Genomic DNA, 14,078 nt, shown 5'->3' with positions numbered 1-14,078 from the left:
ATATATAGCATTAATATCTATTTTGAATTAAAATGTTTAGACAAAAGTAAGATGTGACTGATTCTGAATTCATAAGGCTCTGACGTTTATTGAGCTGCTTCCAAGTTTCACAATAAATTTTTTGAAAAGCATATTCCTCAGGACTTCCCTCGTGGCACAGTGGTTAAGGATCTGCCTGCCAATGCAGGGGACACGGGTTCCAGCCCTGCTCCAGGAAGATCCCACATGCCACGGATCAACTAAGCCCGTGCGCCACAACTATTGAGCCTGAGCTCTAGAGCCCACGAGCCACAACTACTGAAGCCCGTGTGCCTGGACTCCACGCTCCGCAACAAGAGAAGCCACCGCAATAAGAAGCCCGCGCACCACAACAAAGAGTAGCCCCCGCTCACCACAACTAGAGAAAGCCCGTGCACAGCAACGAAGACCCAATGCAGCCAAATAAATAAAATTTAAAAATTAAAAAAAAAAAAGTACATTCCTCACCCGGGAGAGCATCACTGCTACTCAATGAAGCAGAACCCTTACTTTTACTGAGTGTCCCCCACAAAGTGCAATCGGTGGGGAGAGCCAACGGTGGCTCAGGCACACACTGAGCTCTTTCCCCTCCTCCATGCCTTTCATTACTCTTTCACTTTTCTCTACCTAAAATGTTCCCCTCGACTTTTCAATTCCCACCTATTAAAATCCTACCCCCTGAAAGGTTCACCTCAAATGCCAACCAGCTTCTTCAGGATGACATCTTTACTACTTAAAGCCATGACAACATATTTTATTTCTAATAGAGCACTTAATATATTTTTCTGTGCTGTAATTACTTAAATTATTCCTGTCTTTATCCTACCCAGTTTTAAAACTCCTTGAAGGTAAAGATGGTGTCTCGTTTGTTTTTTCATCCTCCATCGTGAGAGCTAACACAAGCCCTGCACATTGGTGCTAGGTACATGCTAGCAGAATTAATTTACTCAAATAATCTCCAGGATTTATTTATATATTCATGTTCTGCTTATCTAGGAGAGCAGAATGGGATTTTGCATTTATTTTTTACATCTAACTTCCCCCCTGTATATATCCATTTTCTTAAATGACTTTTACTTTCTTTCTCCTGTTATATCCATGAAAAGGCATTTAAGGAGAAAGTTACTATCTAGGCCAATAGCTTGTTTATTATCATAGCCCAAAAAGAGTAGTCTTGGTCAAATGTAATTGCTGGAGAGAAAACAGTTCAGATGCTTCTCTTCTGGAGAAGGATGAGAGGCATAAACTGAGAAAAATGCTTTTGAATGGCTCCGTCCTCAGACTGACAACTCAGTGGTTCATCAAAACATAACTCTTGCCCTAAAGTTAAAAGAATAACTGATTTACATGAAAATTGTGATGTCTACGTTATTTCCATTTGGAGTTCATCAATTTGCAAAATCCTCCCAATTACTATGGTGATGCTGCCTCATTCGGTAGAACTTGCCAATTAACGGGAGCTGATTTTTGTCACAATCAGTTTTGTTTTATTGATTATCAAACTTTATTATTTAAGATTTCAAATACAGTTCAAAATAAAGTTAATATATTGCTATTATTAAAGGAATTTGCTTTAAAAATTGGCTTTTTCTAATATGTTCTTTTAAAAGTTATATATTTTTAGATAAAATATTTCGTATTTGCCAAAATCCTTAGAGTCTGTAGAAGATGGCTGATAACTTGAGACTGACAACTCCCCAGCCTTCTAACAACTTCCTGCCTTGTTCCTCACTTTCCCCTGGCAGGCTTTCCTTCAGTTGGCATTCAATTTTGCATCAAATTATACACCCATAGAACTATAAGTTATTAATCCAACAACAAACATACTTTCCAAAAATGCTTTTATAGGCAAACTTGATCATCCTCACCAAAGAACAGAGAATATGGGAGAGAGTCTTCATGAAAAAATAGGCAAGTCCTTTAGACTTGAGTTCCTTAGAAAGTCACACATTCACAGATATTTACAATAAAGACATGTCATTGTCCATTACCCACGAGATTATCAATTATGACTTAATGACATATGGTGTATCCAAAAGTTCACCTTCAGGACTCAAAAGGACTTAAATCATCCAGGTCTTCCTCTTTCTATTTTGAAGCATACTGAACCTTTTCAAGCTAGCTTTAACTGATTGCAGAGTAAGAAAAATGGTTAATTGATTGATGAATTCTTTGAATATTGTGTTCCTATTTTGAGCAAAGCAGAAAGAAACCCAAGGGTTTCTGAGCATAAATATGATCTACCATGTCCAGTACACTCTCAGAAATAATCAAAGATTCGGTAATATTTATTACACCAGAACATTTTTGCCTCTGCCAACTCAGTCTGTTACTATAGCTTAATCCCACTACTTCTTGTTCACATTCAAAAATCTTTAATTCTTTGCTGAAATCAACCTTTTTCATTCTAACAATTTCCAGTTACAAAAGCATACATAGGGAACACCTTATAATTTACTGATAGTACTTACTTGCCTTTTTGGCAGGCAAAGCAAATAGCAGTCTAAATATTTTGCCCCAGGTTCTTATCACTACCTTGTTCTATATCTTCTGCTTGTGACATAAATAAAGTATATTAGATTTCCTTCTCTGAGACTCAGGCATCATCCTCTGTGGCCTGCCAGATCCTTGGGAGGAAAAGCATATTAGTTCGCTAAAGACTATTACCTCAATGAGTCATTACGTCAGTTGGTTTTCTAGCAGAATTCCCTTGTGTAAATGGGAAAGAAGCGGGAGATATGATGGAGAGGCAAAATAGTCAGAGATGGAGAGCAAAATAGTCTGAAAGTGAGAGGCTTAGGTGATGGGTCACTCATTATAGATCTATGTCACTTTATCACCTTGTGAGTTACAAAACCTCAGTATCATCCATTTTTTCATCTGTAATTGAGAATAATCATACCTCCTTAGATGACTGTTAGGAGAATTAAAGAAATAAAGTACAAGAAAGCACTTTTTAAAATGCGCAAATAAATGTGTGTATGTGTTTGTACCTTGAGGGCAACTACCAGTATAAGGAAAAGGGATGTTTAAAATACAGATACTGATTCAATATCTTGTAATAACATATAACTGAAAAGAATCTGAAAAAGAACATATACAAAGACACAGACACACAGACATACATATAATTGAATCACTTTGCTGTACACCTGAAACTAACACAACATTGTAAATCAACTATACTCCAATAAAACAAAACAAAAAAATACAGATACTGTCTCCCTCACTCTTCACAATCTTTCCTTGTTTAAGCTTGCCAAATGAGATCTGTTTCAATCTATTAATGAGGAGGTATGCTGTGTTAGGTCACAGGCTTCCTGTAGAATATAAGAACAGAACGTTCTATGGCACAAGTCTCTCTAGTGATGTCAGCTTTGCTTTGGGGGCACGAAAGCATTTCTATTGACCATGACGTGGCTTGTTAACCTGTGAAGAAAGGAAAGAAGGTGTCCATGTCTTAAGAACAAGACACTCTTTCCCTCTAGGAAGAGTATAAACATAATTTGTGGACCACATTTAGGATGGTGTTTTTTATGATAGTAAGTACAGGATAAATGATAGCATATACTGGCTTTCAGATTTTATGGGCTAAGCCAGTGGGAATTTGTATGTTCTGTTCAGGATTTACACAGCTTGTTGAAGAAGAAGCTTCAAACTCTATAACTGTTGGAGGAAAACTTTCCTCTCATAATAATTAAGGAGGCAGTAAGCTCTAGGCAATTTCTAATTATTTTATATGTACTATCTCATTTAATCATCACAAAACTAGAAGGGAGATACTAATATGCTGCTCATTTTGCAAATGAAATTGAGACATAAGCAGTTCGGTGACTTCTCCTGTGGTCATTCACTACTAAATGCAAAGCCAGGATTCAAATTCAGTCTGGATTCAGTACTTTGCGAATCACAGTGCTACTTCTCTGCCCTGAGAAAGCTTTCCCAAGGGTTTAAAACTAAGAAGTAGGTTTAGGACCTGAGGTCTCCTTAACCTAAACTAGGTGGGCATTTTAAGTAGATAGTTCACCTACTAACTTTTCAGAGAAAATTATCTTTAGATGCACCAACCAAAACTTGTCTATTAGGGGAAAAGATCTCTTGTCTATCAGTTCCTAATTCCCTTAGTTTTTCATTCTTTCTAGGAAACAAGAAACTAAAACTTCAAAAAATACTAATGGATTTTCTCCCAACCCAGAGTAGTGATTCTGCTATTTTAAAGACAATGTGTATATTGGGATTAGTCTCCCAGTATTTCAGAATGTCAACACATTTGCCAAAAATAAATTTATCAGTTAAATGTAGCCAAGAGATTTAGTTTATCTAAAAGTCCTACAAAGAAGCAACAGTTTACCACTGTTTTTACAGGTTGAAGTAAATCTGACATATTATTGACATATGCTATAGGTTTAATTTAATACCATAGTACAGATGTGTGCTCTGATAAGTTTTTGTGAAACCTAGGCTAAGATGAGCAGAGCTGTTCCAATATTTATGGGGCTGAAAATGCAGAGTTAGCAAAGGAAGCATTTTAATTAAAACAATATTTTCCCCTATATGCGCAGAGTAAAATGCAAGGGAATTCATTTAAAGACTTACTATTTTTTTCCATATTGTTGCTGTGTTTTTAGGCACAGTGGAAAAGGTTGGGGGTTTTTTCCCCCAATTATTTTAGTTTTTGATTTTGGAGGCATCAAAAAATAAACCATAATTTCTTCTGATTTTTCTTTCTTTCAACTAAATTTATGTGACTCTTTAAGTTTAGCCTTTTTGAATTGTATATTTTAGGTATCTTGGAGATAACTTCAGTGGAAATTGGAGTTGTTGCCGTCAAAGCCATTAACAGCAACTATTATTTAGCCATGAACAAGAAGGGGAAACTCTATGGCTCAGTAAGTATTCTACTTTTATTTGAAAAATCCACTTCAGTAAATTATTACCACAGTTTTGCGATGTTTCCCCCAGACATTAAGTAGTTTTGTTATCATTCTATTGCTAGTAAATAGAACCACAGAGGGCTGGTCACCAGCGTTTCAAGGGCTGGCAAGGCAGCTCTTCCAACTCTGTAATCTCCTCTGTTGTTCACCCATTAGTCTACCATGCAGACTGTTGCTGGCATTCATCAGTCAGTGCTCTGAATGCTAATATTCTGAATGCTCTGAGCTAACCAGTCAGACTCTCACGGAAGCATCTGGTCAGATTGTCATGGTTGCTGCAGACAACTTGGGGAAGAATCATTGAAAACAAAGATCTTGGATTGAGTAGAAAACCACATACTCTGTGTGTACGTGTTATAGCTGAAGATAAAACGAGGGCATGGGCGTTTTGTATTCCGTTAAAATCTGAAATGGGGAGACACATCAGTAAATTCAACATTTTCTGTGCTGTTCAATCAACTCCAGAATTTTATTTACCTAAACAATAATGATTAATTCAGTTACGGAGCTGGTACCCAGCCAGCGCTTTGAGTACATACATCCCTGTGTTCCATAGCAAGTATCAGGGAATATCACTTTAAAATGTGTAAATAAACCTATTGTGTTGATTAGTATAAGGATGATTGCAGTGCCTGCCTCGGGCCAGCAGCTTTCAAACTTAAGTAAGTGTCAGAATCACTCAGTGGATTTGTTAAAACACACTCCCAGATTTTCTGATTCAGTTAAATCTGTAAGACTTTGCATTTCTAACAAGGTCCCAGGTTTCCCTAATGCTCTTGGTATGGTACCCACAATGTGAGAGTCACTGGAAATTGATTCCATCATTGGTCTGGACATACAACAGCCTTGTATTTCATTCATATCAGATCCACTTATAATTGGGGAGTCAGGCATACCTTGGGTGAGCCTCTTTGACTAGGATAAATGCTTTTTGGGTGAAGTGGTCAGAAAATTTTTAATTAAATTTTTCCATTATAGGTAGCTCTACTAATGAGCCTAGAAGAGTAATGGACCATTTTAAAAAGTGCTTCCATTTGGGAGTTCGCAGCATAACCACTCTGGAGACATTTTTTGTTTCTTTTCAATAAACATGCCGAGGTCCCTTCCCTCCTAATTCTTATATAAGAATTACTGAGTAAGAGGTCCAGGCACATGTTCTTTGAAGAGATACTGATGCCTAGTCAAAACCAATGCTTTAAAGTAAAACCTAATAAAAATTTAGATTGAGAGAGAAAATATAGAAGTTTTAACTGCAATAAAAGATTGAAATAATTTTTAATTGATAAAGTATATTTCTTTAAAAAGGTGACATCAAGGAAAAATGGATAGCTCTCAAATGAACTGTCATAAAAATATTTAATATTTTCCTTCCATTCCCCCACTTTTTTCTTCTATCCCAACACAGCTCACACACTGTGCCTATGCTTCTTCTTGAGCTCTAAGGCCTATGGATTATTTCATTCTCTATTTCTTATGTAGATGCTCATTTGCTTTCTATCACATCATACCATTTTAATGATCTACAGTGGCATTTATCAGCTATTTCTCTCAATAATGTGTCTGTTGTTGACTGTCTTCTCCCAGTAGATTGTGGACTTCAAGAGGACAGGGTTTGCCTTGTCCCACATGATTTCTTCAGCATGGAATAGCGCAATTCATTAACCTAACTACCTTTCCAAGTAGCTCAGCCCATAATAGCCGATGCATTCCACTTTCAGCCTGTCTCAGAAAGAAGCTCATTCTCTAACCATAGTGTACTGTTACTGTAATTTTGCATTACCACCAGGAAGAGTAAAGAAGTATGGCTTGTTCAAAATTAAATTAAAAATCTACTCAAATTCAGTGCCCTATTCAGGGCAGGATAGGACTAGGAACTTTGCATTTAAAGGGTATACCAAAAAAAAAAAAATTCATGAGTACACATCCTATATACTCTGTATATCAGGTGAAATACTCTTGTAATTCCTATCTTTTTCTTTTTCAGATAATTTCCATTGATTCCATAGCCTTCTTGAAAATAGCAATTAGGCAAAAACCCAGAGGGGTTGATTAAACTAACACTATATATTCTAGTCTCTTGACTATTTTCCTCGATTCCCTTTTGGGAAACTTATCTCTCTTAGATTTTCATTATTCACCCTCTGGGCAATGTGTCTATTGTATACTATTGTATACTGAGTTTTCTCCTGACAGATGGAATTAAGTAAATAGATTATAAAACTGAAGTATAGAGGACAAGCCCTTGTAGGGCATGGTTTAAAAACCAAAGAAATTTCCCTGGTATTCTGAGGAAATCCAAACCCTTTTTCTAAACTACCAAAACCCTACTTTTGAGATCTTGCTCTAGCCTAGATTTTTTTTTAGACTTTAATATTTATGATTCACCTAAATGCTGTAAACAATAGATACTCTCTAAAATACGCCTTCTTTATTGAAAAAATACAATTATTCATGTAAAAAAAAACCCTCTCTGCTTTGAAAACCATACAGTTTTAGACAGACTAGGATGAATAAATAGGAAAAAAATAAACTCAAATTAAGGATTCAAATCTCTTCTAATGCATAATTTTTATTTTAAAATCATTACCTTAAATAATTTACCTTTTCTTCTTACTTTCGACCAAATAAGTCGTTACTTGAACATTACATTTAAATATTCTTTATAGAAGAGAAGCACAGAGGATAAATTCCAGAAAACAAAGCTTAAACTGGTAACATTAACATAAAATATACCTGCTCATTACAGTTGTGATAATGTTCAAAATTAGGGTCTAGCCTGCAGAAACCTGGATATTTAAATATACACACATTCAGGAACTGGGAATTTAGTCAAAATTTCCAAAAAGTGCGGAGGTGAGAAAAACTGAACTGCCTAGTAGAAGTTTCAGCTGAAAGATGCCTACAATGCCCTTGATTTGCATAGAGAAGATAGACCCAGAAGAGCAAAAGCCCCAATTCCTTAGCTTTTTAACTGCTTTAGTTTGGGTATAAGGGGAAAGGGATATTTCTGAAGTCAGAGTTTTGAGATTAGTGAGGTATCTCCTCTTTGTTATTAACTCCAGAGTGAGAATCTGGATTTCTAAGATGAATGAGTGATCAATCTTTGTCACAAAAGATCCCCTTAAAAAACTTGGCCACTTGAAACAAAGCCAAAGGACTGTGTCTGTAAAGTGGAATTTCCCAGGACCCAAGTCTTCAGGCTTATACAATATAAGCAGTGCTAGTCACCAGATTTATAGTTTCTTTGACATGGAAATTCACAAAGCAAGGTTGTCTCATGTCCTACTGTTCAACTATTCCTAAACCTCAGAGTAAAATTGGTCAAAATTCCAAGTTACGGAAAATTGTAAATAATTTACAAAATTGAGAAATCTGGTATTTGGAAGAGAGGGACATCCCTCACTCCCAGGGCCTCTTGGTTATCTAGAACTATCATGGTTTTGCTTTAAAATCTGCTTTCTTATCAATGTGTGTGTATTTATTGTGGATTTATAGGTAGATAACATTTGCAAACTTGATAAACCCACTTTTTCCCTGTAATTCTGTTTTTCCCGTGGAACCCCAGTTATTACTCTGAAAAATAGGATTATAACAACATTCTTTATCATTGGCTCATCACGAATATTGTTACTGGAATGCTTGCTTCTTAACAATCATTCTAGGCACTTAAACATGTCATGTTCAATGCACATCAGCTTTTTAAAAGGGGCCCAATATGTGGTTATGATGATAGATTAAAATAAATCACATGCCTTCTAATGTAGAATCTGTTTTGTCTTTATGAGTTTTACTCTTCTGTTGTTGATGTTTTGTATTAAGTGCACAACTTATGTACAAAGGGCAACAGTAAATAAAACCCAGGAACTGGAGTTCTCTGGATGGTTTGTGTGAAATAGAATCAAGTATCATCACCGTAGGAATAAAAGATTTTGTTTTTCCCTTGCAGAAAGAATTTAACAATGACTGTAAACTGAAGGAGAGGATTGAGGAAAACGGATACAATACCTATGCATCCTTTAACTGGCAGCACAATGGGAGGCAAATGTATGTGGCATTGAATGGAAAAGGAGCTCCCAGGAGAGGACAGAAAACACGAAGGAAAAACACCTCAGCTCATTTTCTTCCAATGGTGGTACACTCCTAGAGGAAGGCAATGTTTGTGGATGCAGGATAACCAAAGGCTCTTTTACCAGTTGGTAAAAGTTGGTGTTCTTCGTGAAGATAGTAGCTCAAAAGGAAAAGACACATTGCAAGTATCTGCTTGGTTGAAAGAAAGGAAGCCTTTGAAGGTTTTTGGACTCTCTGCTGACATATGATGTTCTCTTAATTAGTTCTGTGTCCTGCTTTGTAATTGAGATATAAGCAGATCAGATGGGATGGAAGTTATTCCTAAGTGAACAATATTGTGGCTGAGTTTTGGGGTTAAGTTTTTGTGTATGTTTTTGTTTTTAACCTCTGAGATAGAACTTAAAGGACAAGGAACAGTCTGTTGAATGATCTTCGGGAAAGTTATTTATGGAATACGAACTCATATCAAAGACTTTCATTGCTCATTCAAGCCTAATGATTCAATGAGCAGTAAGACACGCAAGCATTTACTGGAAAGCACTTGGGTCATATCATGTGCACAACCAAAGGAGCTTTGGGCGTGGCATCATGGAAGAATTGGATAGGATTAAAAAATATAAACATGGTAGTGTAAAACTGTCCTAACAAAACAAATAGTATGGTATGCTTGTGCATTCTGCCTTCGCCCCTTCCTATTTCTTTCTAAGTTATTTATTTAATAGGATGTTAAATATCTTTTGGGGTTTTAAAGAGTGCCCTCATCGGCTGCCCTCTGATTTACCTTTCCTTTTTCTTTAGCGCACCACATGCATGTTCATGACAAAGTGCTTTTAAAACTTGGCAAACACTTCAAGAGTAGGAGATAACATCGAGGAAAGAGTGTGAGTGCCCCATGTGCTATCAGTTGACTTAATCTGCACTTCTGCCATAAGAACTGTCAACAATAAATATGACAATGCTATGGCATGGCTTGAGTGAGAGATGCTTGCCATCATTTAAAACCATACATCACTCCTAAAGCTTCCTTTCCTAAGAAATAGACCAGAAGGCCAAATTCTTCTCTTTCAATACATCAGTGTGTCTCCAAGATATTAAAAGAAGGAAAATTAATTGTTACATACATTTTAGTAGCCTAGCCTCATTATTTACTAATGATTTTTTGGCCATATATCACAGTGGTAAGTGATGAAGAGGCTGTCTGCATATATAAGAACACTTTATAAGTCTCACATAGTGAATCTCCCCCAAAGGAACTATCAAAGAATTTGGTATGAAGTGCAACCCTCCAAGGGGCTTAAACTGAGCAAATATATTCTGGTATATGTGTAACCATATACTGCAACCTCTTCAAGCTGTTCAAGCTGTATGATCTAGTCTTTACAAAACCCAATAAAACTTATTTTCTGTAAACTTAAAGAGCTTTGGAAGGTTCCATAATGTAACCTTATTGAAATTCATTTTGTTAGAGCAGGTATAGAAAACAGTACATAAGAGCGTACCGGCCATCATCACATAGTATTCCACTAAATAAATACATAAGCCTTATTTGCAGTGTCTGTAGTGATTTTTTAAAGTGTAGAAAAATACTATTTGCTCTAAATACTTTAAGTGATAACTATAAGATTATATTGATGCTGCAGTTTTACCTTCATATTTCTTGTTTTGAAAAGGTCTGTTTATTTTTATTGTTTGGACACAGTATTTTGGTACAAAGGAAGGACTCACTAAATGTGTCTTTTTACTAAAGTTTAACCTCTAGAAAGGCTGGTGTTTTGTGATCCTCTCTAATAACTTAATTGTGTCAATGCTTAACCAGCACTTCCAGTTAATCTGTTATTTAAGAATTAGCTTTATTAAGAAACTTTCCCATAAAGTAATCCCATAAAAGGTCATATTTTTCTCATTCCTTAAAAAGTTGGGATTTCAAAGGAAATGCATTTGAGGCAGAGTGTTTTGCCTTATGGCTAAAGTTGCATTTTATGGTACTTGGCTTCCAACTTGCTTTTTGACAAATGGGATTCTAAAAATGTTTAATTTTGTGGCTGGAATCTGTTAAAATTTAATTGGTAACTGAGTCTGAGCGCTATAATGTAATGCATTCCTATGAGAACTAGATTATCTTTAATGTTTTATTTTAAAATAATAATTGCACCTGACACATGAACATTGACCACCCACAACCAAAATTAAATGTTTGGTGAGACAAATACAGTATTAGATGACCATGGTAACAGCAAATAGGGCACAAACTGGATTCGTATTTCACATAGCCATTTAGATTACCAAGAGACTATGTGTAAACAGTCATCATTATAGTACTCACAACAGTAAAACAGCTTCTAGCAAAATGTATCAAAGCTTGCAGAAGCCAAAAATAGAAAACATTTCCTTCACCTCTCCCCTGACTCACCCCCAAAACACACACATTGACAGAGAGAAAGACAGAAACCATTTGGTAAGGAGTAATGAGATTCTCCACATTCAAAAATGGCATCTTTGCTTGGTATTGGGATAGAATTCTGGTCCTCTTTGCAGCTGGATTGTGCTACTGAAGGAAAAGCAGCTCCAGTACTAAATGTCATATGTTTAAAAAGAAAATCATGATTTTGGGAGTTCTGTCTCTGTAGGAAGTGTGACCCCTGGCTACAATGTCAAGGTGCGTCAGCCACAAATGTTTGTCCATCTGAGTGTTGATTTCGAGGAGACTCCTCATAAAGATATAGATTCCCTCCCTCCTCCTACCTCCCAAAAGGCTGAACAGTGTATAGTATGTTACATTTAAATGAATCAATAAAAATGCTGGGAAAAGAAAATGAAAATATTGGCCTTGTTTGTTTTATTAGCCTAAAACTATACCTGGTAATAAAGAGAGAAGCTCATGTGTTGTGTGCTTGGCAGGATGTGGTTAAATGCCCCACAGGCCCAAACAACAACAACAGAAAAAAAATCACTCAAACATTTGTAAGGTTTCTTTAATGTTTTACATGTGTGAGTCAGCTATCCCTACTCTAATAACAACCAAATGCTTTCAATTTTTCCTAAGTATTCAGGTCCACCTAGTTTGCACAGTGGATAAAGAAGGATGAATTAAAAACAAGGATGGCTTGTGAAACAATGAAAGACTTTTGGAGGAAAGCCAGGAGGCTGCAAAATCTGATTTCAAGGGGATAGAGTAAGCCAATGAGTTTGATTTGAAAAGTAGAGAGAAAAAAATACCTAATAACGCAAGTTGGGTCCAGGGTCCAAGCAAGGTTGTGGACACTATTTAAATAGATCATCATTAATATGCACAGTTATAATAATTTGGATGTTTCTTAATTCAGGTTTTATGATTATTCAGCAAAAATAAAAATTACCTTTGCCTTATCAGGGAATGTTTTAGCTGTTCCAAACTTTGTTTAAATAAAGATATTTGTAGGAAGCCATGAAATATTTAAGAGAAGATATCTAGAGCATTAGAAGTAACACATTCACATGCAAACAAGTATCCTGTTGATTAAGGATTCTTGTCTATTTCACCAGACAGGACTTTTTAAACTTAAATTAAGTTGTAAGAAAAAAAGAGGCTTATTTTGGAAAGATCTTGGAAGGAAAAGGGCAATTCTGAGTTCCACCAAAACTGAGACATGAAGCAACTAAAATCCTCTTCCTCTCCGGTACTCTTACCTCTGATTGGCTTTATCTGCTCGGCTACCGCTTGCCTCCAATTCATTTTTTCCAACTCCAAAGCCCAAAACCCCATACCTCCTTTTCTCAAGATTCCAAAACGGAAACATCCAAGGTATGCCTCTTATTGGCCAAGTTTGGATAAGATACCAACTTTCAGAGGAAACAGCAGGACAAGGCATATGGGCACTATGGTTGGCCAAGCTTCAGTTACATGATCCAGAGCTACACCGTGGGGATTTTGGCAGCCCACACCACTGGAACTGGTGAATAACAGTGTACCAAGGAAAGGGCGGTGCGGGGCAGGTGTAAAAACAACAACAGTTCTTAGCTACATCTATATAAATGAGACTACCGACAATCTTGCATTTTTTGCTAATTCTAATTAAGTGTCATCTTTTTCTTCAAATCAGGGAGATCAAGATTTTTAAAGGCATTTTTTAAAAGGGAGAGATTGTATTCATTTTGTTTTGTATTAAAGCCAAGAATAGGGCCCTGAATATAGGCACGCTCACTATAATTCTGCAAACTGGTCACTGAGATGAATGCAAGTTTGCACTGAATCAAAAGGTGGTTCTCATGCTAAATATCAGTCTATATCACAACATGACATTATAAGTATTTCTTTACATTTATCCCAAGAGTATGTACTAGTTGTTTCAAATATATCAACGTGAAGAGAAAAATCTGAAACCCAAATGCCATTTGTTTCTTTTTTAATTGTAAAATAAAAAAGTGAAAATGTGCTCTATGTCTCTCACTATGTCTTGTATATATTCAATATGAGAGAAAAAAAGCTTTATAACATCAATACCTCTTTTCTTCAGCTGATTAGAAAATAATAAAACACAAAATGCCCTTGCAAGTGAATAACCCACTGAAAACACCTTTACAAAACACCATGTTAAAATGGAATAATCGTGATCAAACTAATGAGATCAAAGGAACTGGTCTCATTCCTAAGTGACTAATAATGAACATTTCCATTTGGCTGTTCCATGATAGCAGCTAAGGGCAACAATTCCATACTCAAAGAGAAAAGCCATATGCCAACCATCTATGCATGTGGCATGTATTACCTTACATGTTTTTATTATCCTCCACAAAAGAGCCTATGTTCATGTTTTAATATAGGCAACTGCATCCTCTAAAGATGAGAACAGCAAATGAAGAATCAAGACATCCCATGTTCCTCATGACAACTGTAAATTGAGCATAGGCCTTCGTACAACTTAGGCAGTGACCCCAGTTGCAGAATAACCAACTATGGTACGGCCTTAACCCTCCTAAAGTTTGGTTTTAATTACTTTCTACACATCTTAAATGCCTAAATAATCTCACGATTTTTGAAATTATTTAGTGATAATTTCTGTGGTCAATTTAAGCTGCTGA

General features: G+C 36.2%; 1 protein-coding gene across 1 annotated transcript in view; it reads left to right on the top strand.

Moving 5' to 3' along the window:
• Positions 1 to 11,833, top strand: part of FGF10 (fibroblast growth factor 10) — an 82,376-nt gene extending 70,543 nt beyond the window's left edge. The window contains exons 2-3 of the mRNA XM_029219055.1: positions 4,804 to 4,907; positions 8,899 to 11,833. Of these exons, the coding sequence (XP_029074888.1) occupies positions 4,804 to 4,907; positions 8,899 to 9,096 (302 nt within the window). The 3' untranslated portion in view covers positions 9,097 to 11,833. The remainder of the gene's footprint in view (positions 1 to 4,803; positions 4,908 to 8,898) is intronic.
• Positions 11,834 to 14,078: the final 2,245 nt, after the last annotated feature.

The sequence above is a fragment of the Monodon monoceros genome, unplaced genomic scaffold (genome assembly GCF_005190385.1).
Source record: "Monodon monoceros isolate NGI ecotype Baffin Bay Population unplaced genomic scaffold, NGI_Narwhal_1 Super_Scaffold_12, whole genome shotgun sequence".
NCBI classification, from domain to species: Eukaryota; Metazoa; Chordata; class Mammalia; order Artiodactyla; family Monodontidae; genus Monodon; species Monodon monoceros.
This window is presented reverse-complemented; position numbering and strand designations above follow the sequence as displayed.